This window comes from Suncus etruscus, chromosome 10 (genome assembly GCF_024139225.1).
Source record: "Suncus etruscus isolate mSunEtr1 chromosome 10, mSunEtr1.pri.cur, whole genome shotgun sequence".
In the NCBI taxonomy this organism is placed as follows: Eukaryota; Metazoa; Chordata; class Mammalia; order Eulipotyphla; family Soricidae; genus Suncus; species Suncus etruscus.
The window spans coordinates 89,157,559-89,180,537 of record NC_064857.1 but is presented as its reverse complement, the minus strand read 5'-3'; the positions used below and the strand labels follow the sequence as shown (position 1 = coordinate 89,180,537).

The following is a 22,979-nucleotide window of genomic DNA, read 5'->3' as shown; positions in this document are numbered from 1 at the left end:
ATGCTTGACGTAGAAATTTCCCCTGAAACAGGTAGAAGAAACCAGAATTTTGCCCCAAACTGATGAGGATGAGGAGACATACTACACAGGCTGTCCCAGGCTACCTAGAAGCCAGCAATTTGTTCATAGATAAAGGAATGCTTAGCTCACCAGACCACCATTTGATGGGTGTCACCATGAAGATGACATTCATTCTACCTAAGCTATTTCCTGATGATCTTGAACAAAATCAAGTCATGACCTAACAGGAAAGAGATTCTCAAGTATGTCCACAAAAGGTGTCTGTGGGGGCCAGAGTGATAGCACAGCGGTAGAGTGTTTGCCTTGTATAGCCAACCCAGGACAGATCCGGGTTCAATTCCTGGCATCCCATATGGTCCCTCAAGCCTGCCAGGAGTGATTTCTAAGCGCAAAGCCAGGAGGAACCCCTGAGCGCTGCCAAGTGTGACCCAAAAACCACACACACATTAAAAAAAAAAAAAAAACCACACACACACAAAAAAAGGTGTCTGTGCCTACTTCTGCAAATCCCAATGGAGTGACTGGTAGCATTTTACAGCTATCATGTATGGCAGTTCCAATTCCCACTTAGGAGAGGATCATTTCAGGCCTACTGAGGTCTTAGGTTGCCTCCATCTCCACACCTACCTCCAGATCCTTAGTACCATGCTCATGCTATTACTAGTTCCTGGATGGTTTCTAAGAAGGGGGTTAAAAGAAAGAAAGCCTAGAATTGTGAAGCCTTGTTCATGATGGTCTCTCTCCGGGACAATCACTTAGTCCTTGTCATTGCCTTCCAGGTGCCTGACACAGAGCCTGGCACCCATGACACACGGTGGGCTGATGGGCCACATGTAGACCCACTGTCCTTGAATTGCAATTTCCCTTGGATGATTCTGAGAATGGCAGAGCCACCTGGCTCACTCCAGTTGCATCTTACACCTGGAAGAAGGTGGCATTTGCTCCTGCCTTCTCCTGCCTCTTATTGTCCCCTGTTGCCATAACATCTTGGCAGGAGGAGGACAGTGGCAGCATTGCCAGGTTACGTGCCCAAGGGCTGCACCACAGAGCTTGAGGGGTCAGCTCTGTGCAGGCTGTGTGGCATACTGAGTGCTGTGTGTGCCCTTTTGCGTGACACAGCTGTGACTCAGAAGGAAGAAGGAAGTTGAGATGCTGAGGGAAGCTGCCTGGAAGGTGAGACTGGGGTGCTTGATGGGCAACCTGTCCCATGCCAGGCCACTGCTCCCAGTTCCTTGTGTCCACCTTCTCTCTCTCTCTCTGAGGAGCAAGATGAGAAAAAGCTCAGGCACTGAAACAGTAGGCTCCAGGCAAATGACCTGGCCTCTCGCCATATACTGAGAGCTTATTTTCAGGGCCAGTGTAAAGATTTGTTATCATTTCTCGAAGCATGCAGCAGAGGGACTGGTGTAGCACTTGACTGGGAACCTTGAGAACATGCTTTTCTGCTCTTTTTCCTCATACTTTGAGCTGTCAAGTGTCACTGTTACCCTTGCCCTTTCACCTCCATGGAGGTGTAAATGGGGTTTGGTTTGGACTGTTTCTCAGTCCCTAGTTTTGGAAAAGAATGAACAGTAGCCAAATCTGACTTTTAAAAGCTCGTCACCTTTGTGACAACTCAATAACTACATAGTCATTTCACATCAAAGACCAAAGTTTTTCCTCAATAAAAACATGATAGCAATTTCCCAAACTCAACTAGGGTGTGGTTTCTAGTTCCTTCTTTGAGGACACTACCTTTATGGTCCTGCATATCACTGTGGCCATTTACATTTTTCAAGGTCCACACATTCCGGGAACCTAACACCCACCCATGGTGAATGCAGCCTGTGTCGCTGTTTTTATGGAGAGATAAGCTGATAAAGATGCAATCATCTAATTTTCCTCAAAGTTATTAGACCAAGTCAGTGGAGAAGTTTGATCCTATGATATCTGACTTTTCCTTGGTTCCCTCCTGAATAGAACAGGACCGGAGAGATAGTACAGAAGACACTTGTCTTAAATCCTGCTGGCCCCTGGGTTCAAATCCCCAGCATAGCATGTGGCTCCTAAGGACAGTCAGAAAGAGCCCCTAAGCTCCATCCCGTGTGGCCCCAACATCCTTTCCCAATAATAATTTAAAAGTTTTTTTTTAAGGAGTAGGATGCCAGAGTGATACTACAAAGGAGAGGGTATTTTGAATTGCATGCAGTAGACCTGGGTTTGATCCATGGCATTCCATAAGATCCCGAGTTCCACCAATAGTCATCCATGAGCAAAGAGGAAGGAATAAGTCCAAAGTATGGCCAGGTGTGGCCTTAAACCAAAACTAACCAAAGAAATAAAAGTACAATTTTGCTTGCACACAAATACTACGAAACTGCCTTCGGTCCCCCTATGCCTTCTGTCCACTCACGTAGATGCCTGCCTGGATGGCAGGCTCCGCTCCAGTGCACTCAATGGTGACTTCCGGTTTGCATCCTAGCAGACCTTCCACTTTGCTGGCAATTTCCTGAGGACTCTCCTTGGAAATCTGGAGGACGAAATCAGCCCCAACTTCCTTGGCTTTAGATAAACGCGAGGAAGACAAATCTAAAATTGACAAAACGTTCTTTCAATGAGAAACTGTATGTCTGAGAAGGGAGAATATTTAAACAGAGATGCAGGTTCTGATAATGTGGAGACTGGTGATCCGAGTGGTTGCTCAGCCAGACAAACTCTACACCACCAGATACTCCCTTATCATAGCCTCACATACACTCTTACAGGTGACTTCTCATGCAAAATACATACCCTTCTACACACACCTCAAAATTCCACAATCACATATGCACATACTAGAGAAAATCTCTTCACCACAAACACACTCAGAGAATCTTCCTCTGTACATATGCGTCTTTCTACATGTGTGCATCTCATGCATGCATCTCTGGTGCATCTCAATTCTACATATACATACCTACACATATCTTTGCACAGAGAATCTCTCCTTCATCCATGTGTTCATATCTCTCATCTAGACCACTCACCTCACAAACAGACCTCCTCTAAAATATAGCACCTCAATAATGACATATATCATACATATCCTCTCATAGACATATCACACATAATTCCATTTGCATGCAAATATGCCCTTATGACAATTGGGTATCTGATATACACAAATATCTGCTGATTGCCTTACTCCCCCCCACCTCCAATGGCTTCACAGTAGTCTCTGGGGCCTGGGGATGTGGTTTAGTAATAGTGGACTTGCTTTACAGGCCACTGAGTATGATCCCCATATTGTCCCCTCTGCTACCTGTGATCCCAGCACCAAAGTGTGCCATCACCAGTAGCACTGCAATCAAGCGTGTGGTAGCTCCTCAAGTATGTGACCCCTGGCCATTGTCATAACAACCACAAAGGGAAGGAAAAAGGAGAAAGAAGTCTTCTATGAGGCCCTGACTGGTTCATCTCCAAGGTAGGCTCTTCAACCCAGGAGCCCAAGAATTAAGAACCCTTTAAAATAAAACCTAATGTCCTGGGAAGAAAATGGGTTTCACACCACACTCCAAAACTGTCAGCCCAGCTATTTCCCCCTCAAGAAGGGTGTGTGTGTGTGTGTGTGTGTGTGTGTGTGTGTGTGTGTTGCTAGGATCAAACCCAAGGCCAGCTGTTTCCCCCTCAAGAAGGGTGGGTATGTGTGTGTGTGTGTGTGTTTTGCTAGAATCAAACCCAGGGCCTCACATAGGTAAGGCAAGATTTGTATCACTGAGGGGCCGGGTGGTGGCGCTAGAGGTAAGGTGCCTGCCTTGCCTGCGCTAGCCTTGGATGGACCACGGTTCGATGCCCCGGCGTCCCATATGGTCCCCTAAGCCAGGAGCGACTTCTGAGTGCATAGCCAGGAGTAACCCCTGAGCGTCACCGGGTGTGGCCCAAAATCCAAAAAAAAAAAAAAAAAAAAAAAAAAAGATTTGTATCACTGAGCCACATCACTGACCTTGAAGAAAGTTTACAAGTAAAACTTACTTACCTGTCACCACCACCTTAGATGCTCCCATTGCCTTTGCCACAAGCAATGTAACCAATCCAATTGGTCCTAAATAAAGCAGGAAATGGAAGATGTTTGTAGACTATTAAACATCAGCGCCCCCTATGGTTTATTCTAAGCCCTGAATATGCAGTCCTCTGTGTACCTCTACAATCTGCCCCAGTCCCTGGCATATACTGATATGCGTGTGTGTGTGTGTGTGTGTGTGTGTGTGTGTGTGTGTGTGTGTGTGTGTGTGTGTGTGTGTGTGGTGTGTATATATATTCTTTTGGTTTTAGGGTCATAGCCAGCGGTGATCAGGGGTTACTCCTGGCTCTGCGCTCAGATATCACCCCTGGCAGGTTTGGGGGACCCTATGGGATTCTGGGAATCGAACCGGGGTTCGTCCTGGGTTGGCAGTGTTCAAGGCAAACACCCTACTGCTGTGCTATCTCTCAGGCCCCCATATACTTATACATAAATGAACGTAAGAATTGTGCTTTACATGAAATCTACTCCTGATACTGTATTTTACTTGTTTCTTCACACCTGAGAGCAAGCCCTGGACTGTTGGACATTGATTGGACATATTCTCTCAGAGCCAAAACTTTAGCTCAATGAACTAAAGTAAAACAAAACAAAAAGAACCAGAGTACAGGACATATTTATTTGTTCAAACAGTCTTGGAAGCTCTAGATTTCATCTCTTGATATGAAAAAAAAAGTTCTGTGTGTGTGTGTGTGTGTGTGTTTTGTTTTTTGGGTCACACCTGGCAGCACTCTGAGGTTACTCCCTGGTTCTACACTCAGAAATCACTCGTGGGAGGCTCAGAGGATCATATGGGATGCCGGGATTCAAACCACTGTCCTGCATGCAAGGCAAATGCCCTACCTCCATGCTATCTCTCCGGCCCAGAAAAATTATGCTTAATATACTGATTCCTAAAAATAGGTTTAAAAAGGGCTGGAGAGATAGTCTGGAGATCATGGTGCTTGTCTAGGGCAGGGGCAACTCCAGTTGGATTCTACAGCATTGCATAGGCGCCCTTGAGTACTGTCAGAAGTGATCCCAGAGTACCACCAAGTATGGTCCCTAAACAAAACAAAAGGTAAATTAAGGCAGAAGAGATAGTACAGGGAGCAGGGAGCTTAGCTTGTAGGCATCTGACCCCAGTTCTATCCCTGACATTGCATATAGTCTCCTGGGTTGGTAAGTGACACCTGAGTATGGACCTAGGAATAACCCCAGAGAATTGCTTGATGTGGACCCAAAACAGAACAGGGAAAAAAAAAAAAAAAAAGAACCCAACAGAAATAGGTCATAAACTGAGGTCTCTGCAGACCTCATCTGGGTAGGTTGGGATCAATCTCTACCTCACAAAATAAAGTAGAGGGTTCATTTGTCTATTGATAAAGTCTTCTACTAAAAAAAGTTTTGTATAGCCTTGGCTTTGGGATTCAGAGGGAAAAGACACTTTCTAAACCTAGGATTTCAGAGGAAGGAGAAAAACCAGAATATTCAGAGTGGGTGCAGTTATCCCAGAATTAGTTACTACAAAGCCAACCAACCTGGGATTCATAACAGTAGCAGAAGTAGATTCCTTAATAAAGTAATATTATTTCCATATATATTAACTAATATACATGTTTAAAAATATAGATAAAAATGAAACAGTATTGTAAGATCAAATCAATAGTGGTTTGATCAGGCTGAGAAGCCGAAGAGCTATGGTGAATTTCTCTGTGAGAATGGATGCATGTATCCACATTGGGGTTATGTGTATGATTTTGTTTATTTTCTATGCCACAAGATATTATAACAGGCAGAGTTTAAAATAAAGTCTGTCCCCTGAATGTTGCAATTTGCTGACATATGGAGGCAAGACTTCTATACAACCATGTTGAAGTCCCACTGTTCCCTATCTGACTGCCAGAGAAAATCTTTCCTAACAGGCTATGAGCAACACTAATCACCTACAAAGAGAGTAGGTGAGCTGTCTGGGTCACCAACAACAGAAGCCAATAGTGATGCTGTCTGGCACTGCCAGGGCTTATTTATAGTATTGTTGGACATGGATCCCAAGTTCCCCAAGAAAAAAATTTTAAGGTGCTCGAGAGAACACAGAGTTCAAAGTGCTTGCCTTGAAAACAGTTGTCCCTGGTTTGATCCTGGGATCTCATATAGTCCCACAAGAACAGCCTGGAGTGATCCCTGAATACAAAGCCAGAAGCCCTGGGCACCACTGGCTGTGGTCCCAAAATCAAAATCAAACAAAATTGGGCCAGAGAGATAGCATGGAGGACTATAGATAGCATGGAGGATAGCCTGCAGAAGGACTGTGGTTCAAATCCCGGCATTCCATATGGTCCCCCAAGCCTGCCAGGAGTGATTTCTGAGCATAGAGCCAGGAGTAACATCTGAGCGTTGCTGGGTGTGACCCAAAAACAAAAACAAAAAAAAAAAAAAAACACCAATAAAACAAAATTAAAATCACTTCAAGTAAAAACTAATAAAATAATATGCTGTGGGACCAAGGATAAAGGTCAGGCCAGTACCTACTTTGTAAATATGAGGTCTGGGTTTACTTGGGGCATCCAAAATTTAAATGTAACAATAACCACAATAACCCCCCAAATAGATAAATAATCCCAAGGTACATTCTTTATTTTCACATCAGTGGTGCACAAGGCTTGTAGTCAGGGATCAGTCGTGACAGGCTCAGGGAACATATGGAATGTCAGGGATCAAACGCTGCAAGGCAAGCACCCTACCCACTGTACTGTTTGGCCCTAAGACCTTAATTTTGTTTTTGTTTAGTATGGGATTCTAGTAGATAACTCACTATTTAGAGTTCATGTCAGAAATAGGTTAAGGGGATTGTTGGGCCCGTTACCTCAGCCCTCACATGCACCAATAATACCTTGTGGCTTTGTTCCTCTCTGCACAGGCACATAAAAATGGGAAAAGTTTACATATGCAAACAAGTTCCTTTTTTATTTTATTTTTTGTCACACCCAGTAGCACTCAGGGTTACTCCTGGCTCTGCACTCAGAAATCACTACTGGCAGACACAGGGGACCATATGGGATACCAGATTCAAACCACCGTCCATCCTGGATTGTCTTCTTGCAAGGCAAATGCCCTACCGCTGTGCTATCTCCCAGGCCCCCCAAACAAGTTCTTATCTAATAGAGTTTGGGACACACTAATTTTATACTGCAGAGGGGTCTTACACCCTGAACACTTGGCATAGTGACTTGGCTTAGGGCTTCAGTAGACCAGACATTGATCTACATCCCTGAACACCATCTGCGGAAACAACCACAGTTTTCTACACCATCACCAGGAATAAAAATGTCTACCAGGGGCCGGGCGGTGGCGCAAGAGGTAAGGTGCCTGCCTTACCTGCGCTAGCCTTGGACAGGACCGCGGTTCGATCCCCTGGCGTCCCATATGGTCCCCCAAGCCAGGAGCGACTTCTGAGCACATAGCCAGGAGTAACCCCTGAGCGTCACAGGGTGTGGCCCAAAAACCAAAAAAAAAAAAAAAAAATGTCTACCAAGGAAGGCCCTACTATTGCCATGGCACTGACTTACTCCAAAGAGGGTCTTTATGGCACCCTGACAACTTGGTAACAGCAACATTCTGCTTTTTAGGACAGGAGTCTCTGCAGTGCTACCTAATGGTGAGATGAAACCAGAAGACACTACACGTTACCTGAACTGCGACATAGGATCTATACAGAAACCAGAACCTATAACTACAGAACCTGACAGCAACAACTGTGACGGTAAAGAGCTTTTACCAGGACCACTGAGAATAACTATGGGGTTGGACAACCTAGTATGCCTGGAGCCTGGAGTTGATTTTATGCCAGAATGCTTCATGGGTAAAGTCTCCCTGCTTTTAGGCAAAGGTTTTTCCTTTCCATTTCTCCCATATTTTGCTATACCTGTGCAAACAACAACTGCCACATACATATCTTTTTTTAGTGTATTTTTGTATATCCTAGCTTTAAAAAAAGGAGCTTATTAAACCTTCTGCTATTGTATTAATAGATACAATAACTTTCACGAAAATACTTGCTAATGATCTTTTCTTTCTTTTTTCCATATTATTATTTTTTAATTTTTTTAGTTTTTCTATTTTATAATAACTTTGCTTTCTGTCATCTTGAAGCAAATGTATTATGATCAGTTATGTCAACTATGTGATACATTTTCCTTACGTAAATAAATTTAAAAAAAGAAATAACATTAGCTCTCATATCTGTAGGAATGAATCATTTAGAAAAAAATAGACAATGAGCGATTCCCCAGTGACCCCCCCCAACTATTTCAGGCTGATTTTAGTTCTTGAAGTGAGGAGGTGGGCAGAAGGTCCTCATACCCCATACAGTGTCTCTCACCAGCTCCGCACACAAGGACCTGGTGTCCCAGGGTGATTCCAGCTCGCCGGCAGGCATGAATCCCCACAGACAGCGGCTCAATCAGGGCGCCTTCCTCAAAGGTGACGTTGTCAGGAAGCCTAAGGAGTCAGTCAACAGTCAGTCCCTCTGGGAGGGTGGGTAATGAAAGCTAAAATTTATTGACCATTAATTTATGTGTCAGGCAATGTGCTAATTTATATATATTCACTCAGGCAAATCCTTATAAGTTTTGTAGCTAGTACCTTTACTACCATTTTGAAGATAAGGAAAAAAAAAAAAAAGATAAGGAAAGAGCTAGCTCAACATGCATACAACAGCTAGAGGTAGATTCCCAAAACCTCATATTTTCCCAAACTCTAAGCTAGGAGTAACTCTCCACCCTGACTTTTGGGCTTTTTTATTGGGGGGGGGCACACCCAGTGATGCTTAGGGGTCACTCCTGACAGTGTTCATGAGAACTTACATGGTGCCAGTAATTGAACTGAGGCCAGCCAAGTACCTTACTCCCTGTACTATCTCTCCAGCTACCACCACCCCCATTTATTTGGGGGAGGGGTCACATCTGATGGTGCTCAGGGGCTACTCCTAGCTCTGTGCTCAGGAATCACTTTTGGCAGGCTCGGGGGACCATAGAGGATGCCGGGATTTGAACCATCATCCATCCTAGATCGGCTGCTTCAAGGCAAATGCCCTACCACTGTGCTATCTCTCTAGCCCCTCACCCTCCATTTATTTAATGAAATAAATAATCTGGCTGGAGGATTAAGTGGCTGTTCTCCAAAGTGTATAGCAAGTGAGGAACATAAAAGGTTTCATTAGGAAACAAGATGTGTCCTATTCCAGAACTCTTGCCTCAGTGTCTTGCTCGAAATGATTTCTTTAGAAGAGTCATGTCAATAGATGGGAACAGACAAGGTTTTATTTTTATTAATAGTGTGGTTGCCAGGGCCAGCGAGGTGGCGCTAGAGGTAAGGTGTCTGCCTTGCAAGCGCTAGCCAAGGAAGGACCCCGGTTCGAACCCCCAGCATCCCATATGGTTCCCCCAAGCCAGGGGCAATTTCTGAGCGCTTAGCCAGGAGTAACCCCTGAGCATTAAAATGGGAGTGCCCCCCCCAAAAAAAATAGTGTGGTTGCCATTAATATATATAGGCACACTATGGGGTTGGAATGCTGTTATCTTAGCAGGCTGGAACACATACTTTGCATGGAAGGAGGCCTAGGTTCATTCTCTGGTATCACCTGATCCCCTGTTACCTCAAGGAATGAGGAATTCATTCTCTGGTACTTCAAAGAATGACCCCCAAACACAGAGTCAAGAGTAACCCAAGTGCACTCTCCCTCCCCTCTGCCACATAAAAAGTTCACAGAAATGGTAGAGACCAAGCTTGATCCCCAGGTCTGTTCAACAAGTAAACATGCCCCTCACAGAACTGCTGTTTGTGACCTGCTGAGAGCACTATAACTAAGTGTGCAGCTCCCCTCATCAAACCAACAATAAAGGAAAAAGAAAGGAGGCAAGGAAAGTTCACATAACAGAGAGTTGCTTAATCTCCCCCCAGCATCTCAACTGCTAATCTTTAGAGCCTTTTTCCTTACCCTTTAGCAAACTAGTAGCAGCAGGGCCAAAAGCCGGCTTAGAAGCTGGCATTGCAATCCGCTGCCCCCTTAGGACACATTCCAGAAGAACCATATCAGATGGTAGTGTAGATGCCTGTTGTGCTGGAACTGATGAGGGGGAGACAGGCCCTGTCTCCCCAGACTGAGGAAATGCTGTGTCACCTTCGCCACTGTGGGCATCATTGCCCTCAGAACACCTCTCCCATGAGATCACACATATTTGCATGAGGCTTTACAGATTAGAGAGCTTTCTCGTCCATTATCTCAATTTAATCCTTACTGTGACCTTGCCAGGGAGGAAGGACGGGCTTTATTTTTGCTTGAATTTTACAGAAGAGGAAACTTGAATGCTGCTGGATACTAAGAACCTTGACCAAGATGACAGGACTGGTGAAGGGCAAAGCAAGTCTGGCATCCAAGTCTCCTGACTCATGTCAACTGCTCCTTGACACAGTAGATCTGGAGTTAATATCTTGTTTCTATGAATTCCTCACTTTCAGTGTACCCCCCACCCACCCACTCCAGACTTCCATATGTAGACTCAAAATGAGCACAAACATGGGCCATGTTTGAACTGGGCCAGTTCCATAGACTCAACTATTTTCTCAAATGAGTTGTAAATGGAGCCATGAAAGATTATGGCTACACCAGTCCATGCAGCAAAAAAAGGGCCATCTCGGGAGGAGAGGTGAGCCAAGCCCCTGCCCTTTCAAGGCCATGTTTACTGCCTCCATCACCCAGAATCACCATTTTCCTGATGGCCCTGCCTCACTACAGACCCTCTACGATTCCCTTCAGGGACACCAATCTGACCAAACTTCAGGTATGCCAGATTTTTTTTTTTTTTTTTTTGTGGTTTTTGGGTCACACCCGGCAGTGCTCAGGGGTTATTCCTGGCTCCAGGCTCAGAAATTGCTCCTGGCAGGCACGGGGGACCATATGGGACGCTGGGATTCGAACCGATGACCTCCTGCATGAAAGGCAAACGCCTTACCTCCATGCTATCTCTCCGGCCCCCAGATTTTGAACTAATATCACCAGGGCTTTTTGGAGCAACTGTGGGCACTCTCCCATTGTATCTTCCTTCTTCCAGGAGGCCTGGCAATTGAGAACATGCCTCTAAAAGTCACAGTATCAGTAATAGCACTTTGAATTTCTGGACAACTTCATTTGTTGTCCAGAACACACTAATTAGGAACATACCAATTTAACAGAATGAACAGCTAACAAGAGCTTACTAACCTTTCTGCCATTGTATTAATGAGTTCATTGGAGATACAATAATTTTCACAAATGTGCTTGCTACTCTACTTTTTCTTTTTCTTCTTACTTCCTCCCTTTCTTTTTTCTTTCTTTATTCCTTTCTTCTTTCTTCTGTCCTTTCTTTTCTTTCCTTCCCTTCTCCCTTCCCTTCTTTCTTTATTCTTTCTTTCTTTCTTTCTTTCCCTCCTGTCTTTCTTTTCTCTTCCATTTTATTATTTATCTTTTAATTTTTTCAATAACTTTGCTTTCACTTATCTGGAAACAAATGTATCATGATCAACTATATCAACTATGTCATACATTTTCTTTCTTTTTCTTTCTTTCTTTCTTTCTTTCTTTTTCTTTCTTTCTTTCTTTCTCTCTTTCTCTCTCTTTCTTTCTCCTTCTTTCCTTCCTCCCTCTCCTCCCTCCCTCCCTCCCTCCTTCCTTCCTTCCTTCCTTCCTTCCTTCCTTCCTTCCTTCCTTCCTTCCTTCCTTCCTTCCTTCCTTCCTTCCTTCCTTCCTTCCTTCCTTCTTTCTTTTTGTTTTTGGGTCACACCCAGCAGTGCTCCGGGGTTACTCCTGGCTCTATGCTCAGAAATCGCTCCTGGCAGGTTCAGGGGACCATATAGGATGCCAGGATTTGAAACACCGTCCTTCTGCATCTAAGGCAAACGCCTTACCACTGTGCAATCTCTCCGGCCCCATGTCATACATTTTCTTTAAATGAATAAAGGAGGGGGCCAGAGAGATACCACAGCAGTAGTGGATTTGCCTTGCACGCAGCTGACCCAAAACAGATGGTGGTTCAAATTCCAGCATCTCATATGGTCCCCTGAGCCAGCCAGGAGTGATTTCTGAGCACAGAGCCAGAAGTAACCCCTGAGTGTGACCCCCCTCAAAAATAAATAAATAAATAAATAAATAAAAGAAAAAATGAAAGGTCATAGAGAGAGGAGAGAGGATAAGGCATTGCCATGCACATGCAAACTCCAGTTTGATCTCTAGCACCACAATATGGACTCCTGAGTCCCACCAAAATTGATGCCTAAGTACAGACAGAAATAAGTCTGAGTACATAGGTGTGACTCCTACCGCCCCACCCCCCAAAAAATAATAACAAAAGAAATAGAGGCAGCAGTCCAACCATGAGCCTTCCCAAGCTCTTTCTCTCACTGTCTGAGACACACCCTTCAAATAGCAAATTCCAAAGTGTAAGGTTGCTTGAGGTTGGTTTTGGCTGCCCCCCAGCAGCTTGTTCCTTCTCCCCTCTTTTCTGCTTCTTTCCCATCTTTACTGCATCACCTCCATGTAGGGGGGGATTTGAAATGAAATAATAAAAACTTTTACTCTCTCGAGGACCATACCCCAGCCATATTCACACACAGACTAGCCGCCCCCACAGTTGATGGGCACTCCCAGTTGCAGACAGCTGTTTGTCCAGAAACCATGAGCTCCTACTGGCTATCAGGGGTTGCCTCAATGCCTGAAAATTTAGCCTAGATTATGCCCAGTGCCTCAAACAAGGATTCCTGCGGCCCACACCCAAGGGTATCAAGTCTTGTTTCCCCAGATTTACCCTAGGATCCTGGGGATGATGGGACTGGAAGTTTCTTTGCCTTTCTAACCTTTCTAACCTAAGAATCTAACCTTTCTTGCCTTCATAAATACCAGAATGAGGGCACCAGAGAGATAGCACAGTGGCAGGGCGTTTCGTTTGCCTTTCATTTGCTTTTCGTTTGCCAACCTAGAACAGCCCTGGGTTTGATTCCCAGCATCTCATATGCCCCCTAAGTCTGCCAGGAGCGATTTCTGCATGTAGAGCCAGAGTAACCCTTGAGTGCCACTGGGTGTAGCCACAAAACATAAATAAATAAATAAATAAATAAATAAATAAATAAATAAATAAATAAATGCCAGAATGATGAGGCAACTTGGTGGCTTTCACAACAGGGTTCAGAAACAGGCACAAAAAAAAAAAAAAAAAAAAAAAAGCAAAGGATGCTCAAGAAGCAAGAGGGAAGCAGGAAGAGAGAAAACAGCAGATAAGGACATACTTACCTGTGGGGATGGGAACATGGGAAGGCTCACAAAGAGAAGCTGAGTCCTAAGCAGGTTAAGGACAAGGGGGGCATTTCCTGGTAAGAGAGAAAGAATGGGGCACATGTCCCCTGGAACCTCCTCCTGTCCTCCCACTGCCATTGACAGAGCATCCCTCCCCTCCCATTTCTACAAAATCACTCCAAACATCTACCTTTGTTCTACCTAACATCAAATGTAGGACTGACAATTGCATAGGCTTGGTGTAACTCTGTGTGACACACATGTGTCTCACATGGAGAACCAGAGACAGCTTTCCTTAGGAATCTAGAATCCCTTGCATTCCTTCACATCACTACTAGAATGATCTCTGCTTTATGGGCAAGCAGCAAGTTCAGGTGACTTGGCATAGGTCATGCTGCTGCAATCTGGGATCAGGTGTCACTCCTCAGCTTTACCACTACACTCCTCCATCTACCAGGGAGCATGACGCAAGCTTGATAGGCCCATGATGGATGGGCTGCATCAGGAAGCTCTTGCAAAAAAGAAGGCTTTCAAAAAAAGGTTGGAGGCCCAAGTGATAGCACAGATGATGATAGGGCATTTGCCTTGCATGCGGCTGACTTGGGACCTACCTGGGTTCATTCCCTGGCATCCCATATGGTCCCCCCCAGCCTCCCAGGAGAAATTTCTGAATGTAGAGCCAGGAGTAATTCCTGAGCCTCCTGGATGTTCCCCTCCCCCCAAAAAAGAAAAAGAAAAATAGGGCTCTCCTGTTGGTTCCAGAGCATGTTCAAGTGCTAATTTGCCATGCATGGATGAAGTCTCTGGCCTGTGACACTTCTCCAGACTTCAGGGGTGCACTTGAAACTCAGTTTCATCAGACTATCCCTGTGGGTGCACCTGGTCTCATGGCACAAACCCCAGTACAGCCCACAGTATCCCCTCACAAGCTAGGTGGGAAGGCAGAAAAATGCCACCCAGTCAGGTGAGAGTAGCCTGGAGCTCTGCTGGCCAGGACCTCAGCTTCTCACCCCAACACTTTATTCTGTGTGTTGAGGCAGGGTAATGAGCACAGCAGGAGTGGGACAGTCAGATCAACCCCAGCTTTGACCCTTGATCCTGCTCTGTGCTAGTTTGCTCCTCCTACCTGGTGACCCTCACACACAACTATAGTCTCCATCCTCTCTCCCTCTTCTCCTTTCGAGGATTAAATAAGATGAGGCAAATGATGGGATTGAAGTGACAGCACAGCGGTAGGGCGTTTGCCTTGCACGTGGCTGACACAGGACGGACCTCAGCTCAATCCCCGTTGTGTCATATGGTTCCCCCCCCTCAAGCCGGGAGTGATTTCTGAGCGCATAGCCTGGAGTAATCCCTGAGTGTCATGGGTATGGCCCGAAAACAAACAAAACAGAAAACCAAAACAAACAAACAAACAAAAAAAAGATGAGGCAAGTAAAGTGCTTGTCAGCTGTGCCTCACTCTTTAGAAAATGAAAAGAAAGCAGATGGGCTGGAAAGCTTGGATAGCAGTTAAGGCATATGTCTTGGAGGCAGCTGTCCATGATTCAATCCCCTACCACCACACATGGTTCCCTGAGCACCACCAGGAGAGACCCTGAGCACAACTGGATATGATCCACTGAGAAAAGAAATAGAAGAAAATGGAGCAGAGGCAGACAGTCATTTCCTGAAATGCTCAGAATCTGCAAAGACAGATTCAACTGTTCCCTGTGATCCCTCCAGGCCCTATCCCATTCTTGCTCAGTAAATCGCCACTCAGGGCTGGGGCTAGTAGGAAAATTGCCTTGCACAACATAGAGCCAGGTTTGATCCAAGTATTTCATATGGGCCCCTGATTCCCATCAGAAGTGATTCCTAAGCACAGAGCCAGAATAAGCCCTAAATACAACTGGGTGTGGCCCCCAAAAGCAAACACACACACACACACACACACACACACACACACACACACACACACACGCACGCACGCACGCACGCGCGTGCGTGCCTGGGTGGGAAACCACACATTGCTGTGAGTCAGTCCAACCCTGTAGCTCCCCTCCCTCCTTGCCACCAAAACTGCCAGGGGCATGTCTCACATCTGGAATTAGTAGTGACTGGAAAGAATAACACAATCACCACAGGAAAGGAGAAGAAAACCAAACAGCTAGGGGAGGAGGCTCAGGCACCCCACTGCAGGAAGAGCACTAACTTGTAGCAGAAGTCTGCATTGTGCTTGTAGAAGCGGCAGAGGTTCCCATCATCAGGTGGTGTGGCACAGAAGAAGATGGAGGGTGACAGATTGTACCGGCCTATCTTGCAGAATTCGTCTGTTTCTCGGGGAGCACCAGGCTCAATGGCAACTCGATCGCCTGGAGAAAACACAACATGAGGACTTATTAGAGATGCTGACTAAACAACTGTTATCCTGTTATCACTTAAATGAAAAGGGGCTAGAGACCGGATCTGTAGCGCAGCGGTAGGGCTGCTTGCAGCTGACCTAGGATGTCCCTCAGTTCAATCCCTGGCATCCCATATAGTTCCCCAAGCCAGGAGCGATTTCTTTCTTTTCTTTTGGGGGGGGGGTCACATTTGGCTGCGCTCAGGGGTTACTCCTGGCTCTACGCTCAGAAATCACTTCTGGCAGGCTCGGGGGACCATATGGGATGCCGGGATTGGAACCACAGTCCTGCATACAAGGCAAATGTCCTACCTCCATGCTATCTCTTCAGCCCACCAGGAGTGATTTCTGAGCACATAGCCAGGAGTATCCCCTGAGCATCACTGGGTGTGGCCCAAAACCCAAGAAAAAATAAAATCGGAAATCTAGGGGCTAGAGCGATAGCACAGTGGGCATGGCATTTGACTTGCATGTGGCCAACCCAGGACCACCCCAGGTTTGATCCCCAGCATCCCTGAGCCTACCAGAATTGATTTCTGAGCACAGAGCCAGCAGTGACTCCTGAGCACATATACACACACCCCCAAGAAGAAAAGAAATCTACTCCTTGCCATGCATATTTCAAGACCTCATCCCACAGGTCAGACCTATCAGTAGCTGCTAGAAACCATGTGCTTTCCACCTTGATTCACCTGCCAACTCTCAGGGCTTGCTTACTTGTATGGTGAAGAGTGAAGGACCTTACTCAACATTTTTTATTTTTTGGTTTTGGGCCACACTCAGTGACTCTCAGGGGCTACTCCTGGCTATGTGCTCAGAAATCACTCGGCAAGGCAGATGCTTTACCACTTGCGCCACAGCTCCAGCCCCCAGACTCAACATTTTTTTTTTGTTTGTTTTTGTTTTTGGGTCACACAGGCAGTGCTCAGGGGTTACTCCTCGCTCTGCGCTTAAAAATCACTCCTGGCAGGCTCGGGGAACCGTATGGGATGCCGGGATTCATCCTGTGTTGGCCGCATGAAGGCAAACACTTTACCACTGTGCTATCTCTCTGGCTCCCTGACTCAACATTTTTAAATGCTCAGTGTTCCCAGAGCCTTTGAATTCCTGTCCATGTAACTTGGCTTGAACTCTAACTATGCCAGGACAGCATTCCTGCCAACCATGCCTCTCCTCTCCCAAATCTACTGTCAGCTCTAGGTCAGGCAAAGGATGGTTAAAGCCAACAGCTGACTAGGCCAACCCAGCCTGAATTAATTCACTTAACTGGGGCATATTCTAATCTGCCACAACTTGAGAATTCCTTCTGCTGGGAGAATGAGTAAATCAATATTGGAGGTTTTCCAGCCATCCTATAAAATAAACTTCACCCAAGGGCCTGGTTCTTGGCATGTCAAGGCAGTTTATGGCTCATGTACCAAGAATGTTTCCCTGAACTATTATTTGGTTTAGATCCCATTTGCCACTGGGCTTTGGATTAATTATCCCATCCTCAGACAGCCTGGGTCTGGGGACAATACCCCAACCATACCTTGTATTATCCTCCAGTACCCTAAAACCCCTGTAATGAAGGAACTAAGTCACGGGTTATCTCCTAGGCTTGTCGTCATCGTGGCAGGTGGGGACATGTGACCAAGATTGTTCACTTCAGTGTCTTCCATGTTTAACAGAGGACCTGCATCCAAGGAAGCACACACATTTGTGCATGGTGATGAAACAACTCACTCAGCTGAAGGAATTGGCTGACCTGGTTTTAGGTGCTTGACTGAAGATCCCACTTTTACGACAGTTCCTGAAGCTTCATGCCCCAGCACCATTGGCTTTTTCACAATAAAATCCCCAATTCGACCGTGTTGCCAATAGTGGACATCTGAGCCACAGATTCCAACTGAATGCATCTTCAGCAACACCTCTGTGAGAGAAAGGAGAAGATAAGTGAGAGACAGAAGAATAAGTGAGGGACAGAACCCCAGCACATTCCCTGGACAAAGGAGAGCATGCGGTGTCAAAGGTCAGGTGTAAAACTGAGAGCAGAGGAAAAGAAGCTAAATCTCAATGGTAAGTCTTTCAAAGCATAAAAAAGACTTCCACAGAGCTTCCATGTGCCAAATTGGTAAATATAAGATGTCGTTATGAAGGGCTTTTTCAACGTGATCAACACTGCATTATTAACACTTTTACTGCAATTATTCATGACAGTTAAGTTATAGAGACAATCTGAGTGCTCATAATGATTAAACAGATAAAGTGAGACATACTGTGTAGACTTAGTTGAGTTGCAGAGATTCATTGCTAAAGATACAAAGAGTGGGGAATCGGTGAAATGGGGATCAAAGGTACAAACTTCTACTTATAAAGAAATAAAATGTGAGGAGAATTAGAAAAGTTAGAGAGAGCTTTGCATGCTGAAGGCCTGGGTTCACTTTTGGCACCATATGGTCCTGAGCAACAAGTCAGAATAGCTCCTGAGCACTACTGGGTGGGACACACAGAGTTCTCTTAAAAAGAAAATTTTTTTTCTAGATATTCATGTTGACACATATTAACTAGTATTAAAAAATGATCATTTTGTAACATACAGATCATTATCAAATTATATTGTATACTTAAAATGAACACAGTGTCATGTGTCTATTAAAAACTGGTCAGTTAAAACATTGAGTAAAATGGGGCCGGCGAGGTGGCGCTAGAGGTAAGCAAGCGCTAGCCAAGGAAGGACCGCAGTTCGATCCCCCCTCGACCCATAGGGTCCCCCCAAGCCAGGGGCAATTTCTGAGCATTTAGCCAGGAGTAACCCCTGAGCATCGAACGGGTGTGGCCCAAAAAAACAAAAAAAAAATTGAGTAAAGTATATTACACGCCATAATGTGGAAAGGCTTCTTATAACCAATTGAAGGCCTTAAATTCAAAGACTGAAGGCCTTCTCCTAGACAGTATCATCACCTTTTAATGAAATGCCTAGTCTTCTGACAGGACCAGAAAAGTTCATATTGGCTAGAGCCCACAAGCATATGAGCCAATTCCTTAAAACAAATCTCTTCCTGAGCCAGATTTATTTCTTATTTATTTCTTTTTGTTTTGGGGCCACACTGGGTGATGCTCAGGTCTTACTCCTGGCTCTGTGTTCAGGGACAACCCTTGGCAGTGCTTAGGGTATCATATGGATGCTGGGAACCAAACCTTGGTTGGCTGTGTGCAAGGCAAGTGCCCTATCCACTGAAACGTTTCAGCCCCTAATACACCTGCCTTGTATGTGTGAGGGCCTGGCTTGAAGCCCAGTATGGCACAAAATAATAAATCTCTTCCATTCTCTGTATTACATATGTAACAAATACTTAGATACACAACGATATACAACATGTCCAATGTTCTCTGCTATTCTGGAGACCCCTGATATACTAAAAACAAAAACTCAAAATTTGACTAGTAAAAAGAACTGTCTTAGGGGCCAGAGCAACAGCATAATGAGTAGGTTGCTTGCCTTGTATGCAGCTAATCCAGGTTTGATTCCCAGCCTCCTAGTTGGTCCCCCAGCCCACCAGGAGTAATTCCTGAGAGCATAGGCAGGAGTAGCCCCTGAACACAGCTGGGTATGGCCCCAAAATAAAAACAAACAAACAAATGTATTAAGTACACAAGAAGGATTGAAGAAATAATATAGAGGTTAAGGTGCTTGCTTTGCCTTGTGGTCAACCCAGTTCATCCCTGGAACCACATATGATCTCCTGAACACTGCCAAGAGTGATCCCTGAATTCAGAATCAGGAGTAAGCCCCAAGTTCAGCCTGGGTTCTCAAACTAAAGAGATAGAGAGGTTAGGGTGATAGTACAGTGGTACAGTAGGATGTTTGCCTTGCAAACTAACGCAGCTAACCCGGGACCAACCCAGGTTCAATTCCCAGCATCCCATATGTTCCCCCAGCCTGCCAGGAGTGATTTCTGAGAGCAGAGCCAGGAGTAATTTGAGTGCTGCCAGGTGTAGCCCAAAAACAAACTAACCAACAAAAAATAAAAACTAAAGAGATAAAAGAAGAGAAAAAAATTGTGGTATGGATATGTCTGATTCTTGTCTACTTATTTAGGAAACTGGATGATTCTGGGGCTGTGTTCTCAGGCTATGTTCTCCCTGCTATTGTCTTCTTTGAAAGTATTGCTTTCTAAACCATCCAAAGATTTCCACTGATATTTCCCCTTCAGGCTAGGATAAAGTGAGATTTGATGGTATTTTTGTTGTCAACTTTCCAAATTTAAAATAATAAAGTTGGCGAGCTCTTTTACTAAAAAAAAATTACTAAAGGATTACTGGCCACATTAGTCCAAAATGACCATGACACAGCTATCTCCCTGAGAAAAAACTCTGTCTTAGAAAGACAGAGACCCAAAGCTCTGCTATGTGTTCAGCTGTCTGACTGGTGACCTTTGCCACAAAACATAGGCAACCCATTAAGTGGGGGACCTGATTCGTCCTTGGCTTTGGGGTACAGAGTACAAGCAAATTCTGGGATCAAAGATAGAATTTGAGTTAGGAAATTTAGCTCAACAATTCCTCTCCTGAAGTTACCAATTTGTAATGAGATAAAACCCAACTTGCAAGTCATGTACCTTGGGGGGGTCCCCTTTTGAGTTCAAGGAGAGCAAGATTGGAAAAGGGGGGGGCAGAATCATGTGGCAAAAAGACAATGTCAAGAGTTCAGGATGGCCACAAAGTGACCGCCTCTGCAATCAACACCGATTTTAGCGTCACTCTGGGGTACCTCCCTCAGTTTTCTAGCTTGATATCGTGGTGAAAATGCTTAAGCCCTAAATATACATCACTTTGCTAAGTCAATAACCCAATTGAACTTTGAACCTGCAGGAAAACTGTCTTCAATCTATTCACACAGAAGTTTCGGTGATGGGAGCCAAAGTGGGGAAGACATCAGAAGGAAGACTTGAGTGACTGAAGGTGAGATTTGCTGGTGCAGCTGCTCTGCCCCTTGCTTCAAGGTCTTCACTTGAAGACCTTCACTTCAAGATCTTGCAGATTAGGAGCTGGAGAGAGCTCAACTGTCTGAACATGTGCTTTGCTTATGGATGGGAGGCCTGGGTTTGATCTTCAGCAACACACGGTATCTAGAACACTGCAGGGAGAGATTCCCAAATGCAGAGCTAGAACTAGCCTCTGAGCATGACCTGATATGACCAGTCTAGTAACACAGATTCCAGAGTATTGCAAATGAGAAATGGAGATGGGAGAGATTGAAATCTGTCCAGAGATCTGTCAGCTTGACCCCATCCAGGAAACATGGGTATCTGCTCAGCCTAGAGAGCTCCTAAGTACAGTGAGAATCTAGAAGGAATGGAGCAAAGGTAGCGGGAACCCTGCCACAGTGTCCTCATCCATTTTCTGCATCAGACTGTCAGGGCAATGGTGAGATACCAGCAAGCCCTCCCAGATCCACCAGCCAAAAGCTTCCTGGACAGCTCCTCTCGTTGAGAACTTGTCTCCTGAAAACTAAATTGTGAGGACTTACTTTTTTGCAAAGGTTGGCATTAGACAACCCCATAGCAAATTGATAGGATAACCAAAATTTGTCATGAGGACAGAAGAAGAACAAATCTACCTTTGAGCCATAAATTGAAGACAAAGTAGGTTTTAGTGGAGAAGATATTAATTAGCAGGATAACAAAGGAGAAACAGCAAAGCACACACAGGGTAAACACCAGAATATAATAAATACAAATCATGTTTCCCAAGGACTTACCATTTTGACCTGGTTCAGGGATAGGATAGTTCTCCTGAAGGAAATAAAACAGAAAAAAAATCCTTTTAGCATAAATAACAATTTTACCCTCAAATTTTTTCATTATTTAAAATGAAAGTGGGCGTTGGAGAGACAATATACAGGTGGGATATTTGCCTTGCACATGGATGGCCATCTGACCAGGTTCAATCCCTGGCATTTCAGATAGTCCCCAAAGCACATCAGGAATTTTTTTTTTTTAAGTTTTTGGGTCACATCTGGCAGCACTCGGGTTATTCTTGGCTCTATGCTCAGAAATCACTCCTGGCAGGCTCAGGGAACCATATGGAATGCTGGGATTTGAACCACCATCCTTCTGCATGCAAGGCAAATGCCCTACCTGTATGCTATCTCTCCCATCAGGAATGAATTTTGAGTATAGAACCAGGAATAACTCTTGAGCACCACTAGATGTGGCCCCAAAACAAAACAAAATAAAAAGGGATTTGTCTTGCATGAAACTGGCCCTGGTTGGATCCCAGACAGCACACATGATCTCCCAAGAACCATGAGAAAGAAGAATGGTGTGCTGAAACCTGCCAGATGTAGCACAAAAGCCATAAAAATAAAAGAAATTAAAATGAACATTTCATTTCATTCAAATATTTCTCTTTAGAGTTAACTCAGGGCCAGACCACACAGTGACTGAAGTCAGGGGGGCACATGAGCACGCTGGCTCTAACTGCCAGTTGCACCACAACCTCCACTGCAATGTGACCAAGGCTAAAAAAAAAATAGGGTACTGCAAGCACACCAGATAGAATCTAAAAGTTGTATCCAAGTCATGGGGACATGGCAGGACAGGAGGAAACTACTCTGAAGAATTTTTCATCTCTTAGTAATTTAAATGGTGGTGGCTGTGAGAAGAAAAGGAAGGAAAGGAGGAAGAAAGGGAGAATCCACCTAGTATGTGCCTTTTCTATCAGATCCTTCTGTCCAAGAAAAACATTCTTAGATTTGTTTGGTTTGGCAAATGTGTGCAGGGAAAGCAGGAGAGTGCTTCTGGCAGCTGTGCCTGAGGCTTTTCCTCACTGAACTGGCTGCAGAAAGAGTGGTGCTGCCTTTGCAAATCTTTGTTGGGGCCTGAGGCTTCTGTGAACACTCTCTGAGGTTCTAAGCACAATTTTGTTGCTGCTACAGCTGCTTAGAGTCTATTAAGCTTTTTTTTTTTCTGCCATTGCCAAATGTTTAGGAATTCCTGGTGACAATGAGCAAAAACACTGGAGAGCCAAATCCAAGTGTTTGTTGTTTTTATTCTTTGAAGGCAGTTAAGCACAGGGAGAAGGACTGTAAGCTGCTCATAGCACTAGCGCTCATGCGTGCGTGTGTGTGTGTGTGTGTGTGTGTGTGTGTGTGTGTGTGTGTGTGCTGTTAGCTGCTCATAGCACTGGCTAGGCACCAGCGTGTGTGTGTGTGTGTGTCTGTATGTATGAAGTTAAATAATGTTGTCA

At 44.9% G+C, this 22,979-nt stretch overlaps 1 protein-coding gene across 1 annotated transcript in view; it reads right to left on the bottom strand.

Moving 5' to 3' along the window:
* Nucleotides 1-22,979, bottom strand: part of SORD (sorbitol dehydrogenase) — a 47,010-nt gene that overhangs the window by 6,196 nt on the left and 17,835 nt on the right. Inside the window, exons 2-7 of the mRNA XM_049782506.1 lie at nucleotides 21,490-21,523; nucleotides 17,494-17,658; nucleotides 15,558-15,717; nucleotides 8,421-8,539; nucleotides 4,016-4,081; nucleotides 2,414-2,589 (exon numbers count right to left, since the gene is read on the bottom strand). Of these exons, the coding sequence (XP_049638463.1) occupies nucleotides 2,414-2,589; nucleotides 4,016-4,081; nucleotides 8,421-8,539; nucleotides 15,558-15,717; nucleotides 17,494-17,658; nucleotides 21,490-21,523 (720 nt within the window). The remainder of the gene's footprint in view (nucleotides 1-2,413; nucleotides 2,590-4,015; nucleotides 4,082-8,420; nucleotides 8,540-15,557; nucleotides 15,718-17,493; nucleotides 17,659-21,489; nucleotides 21,524-22,979) is intronic.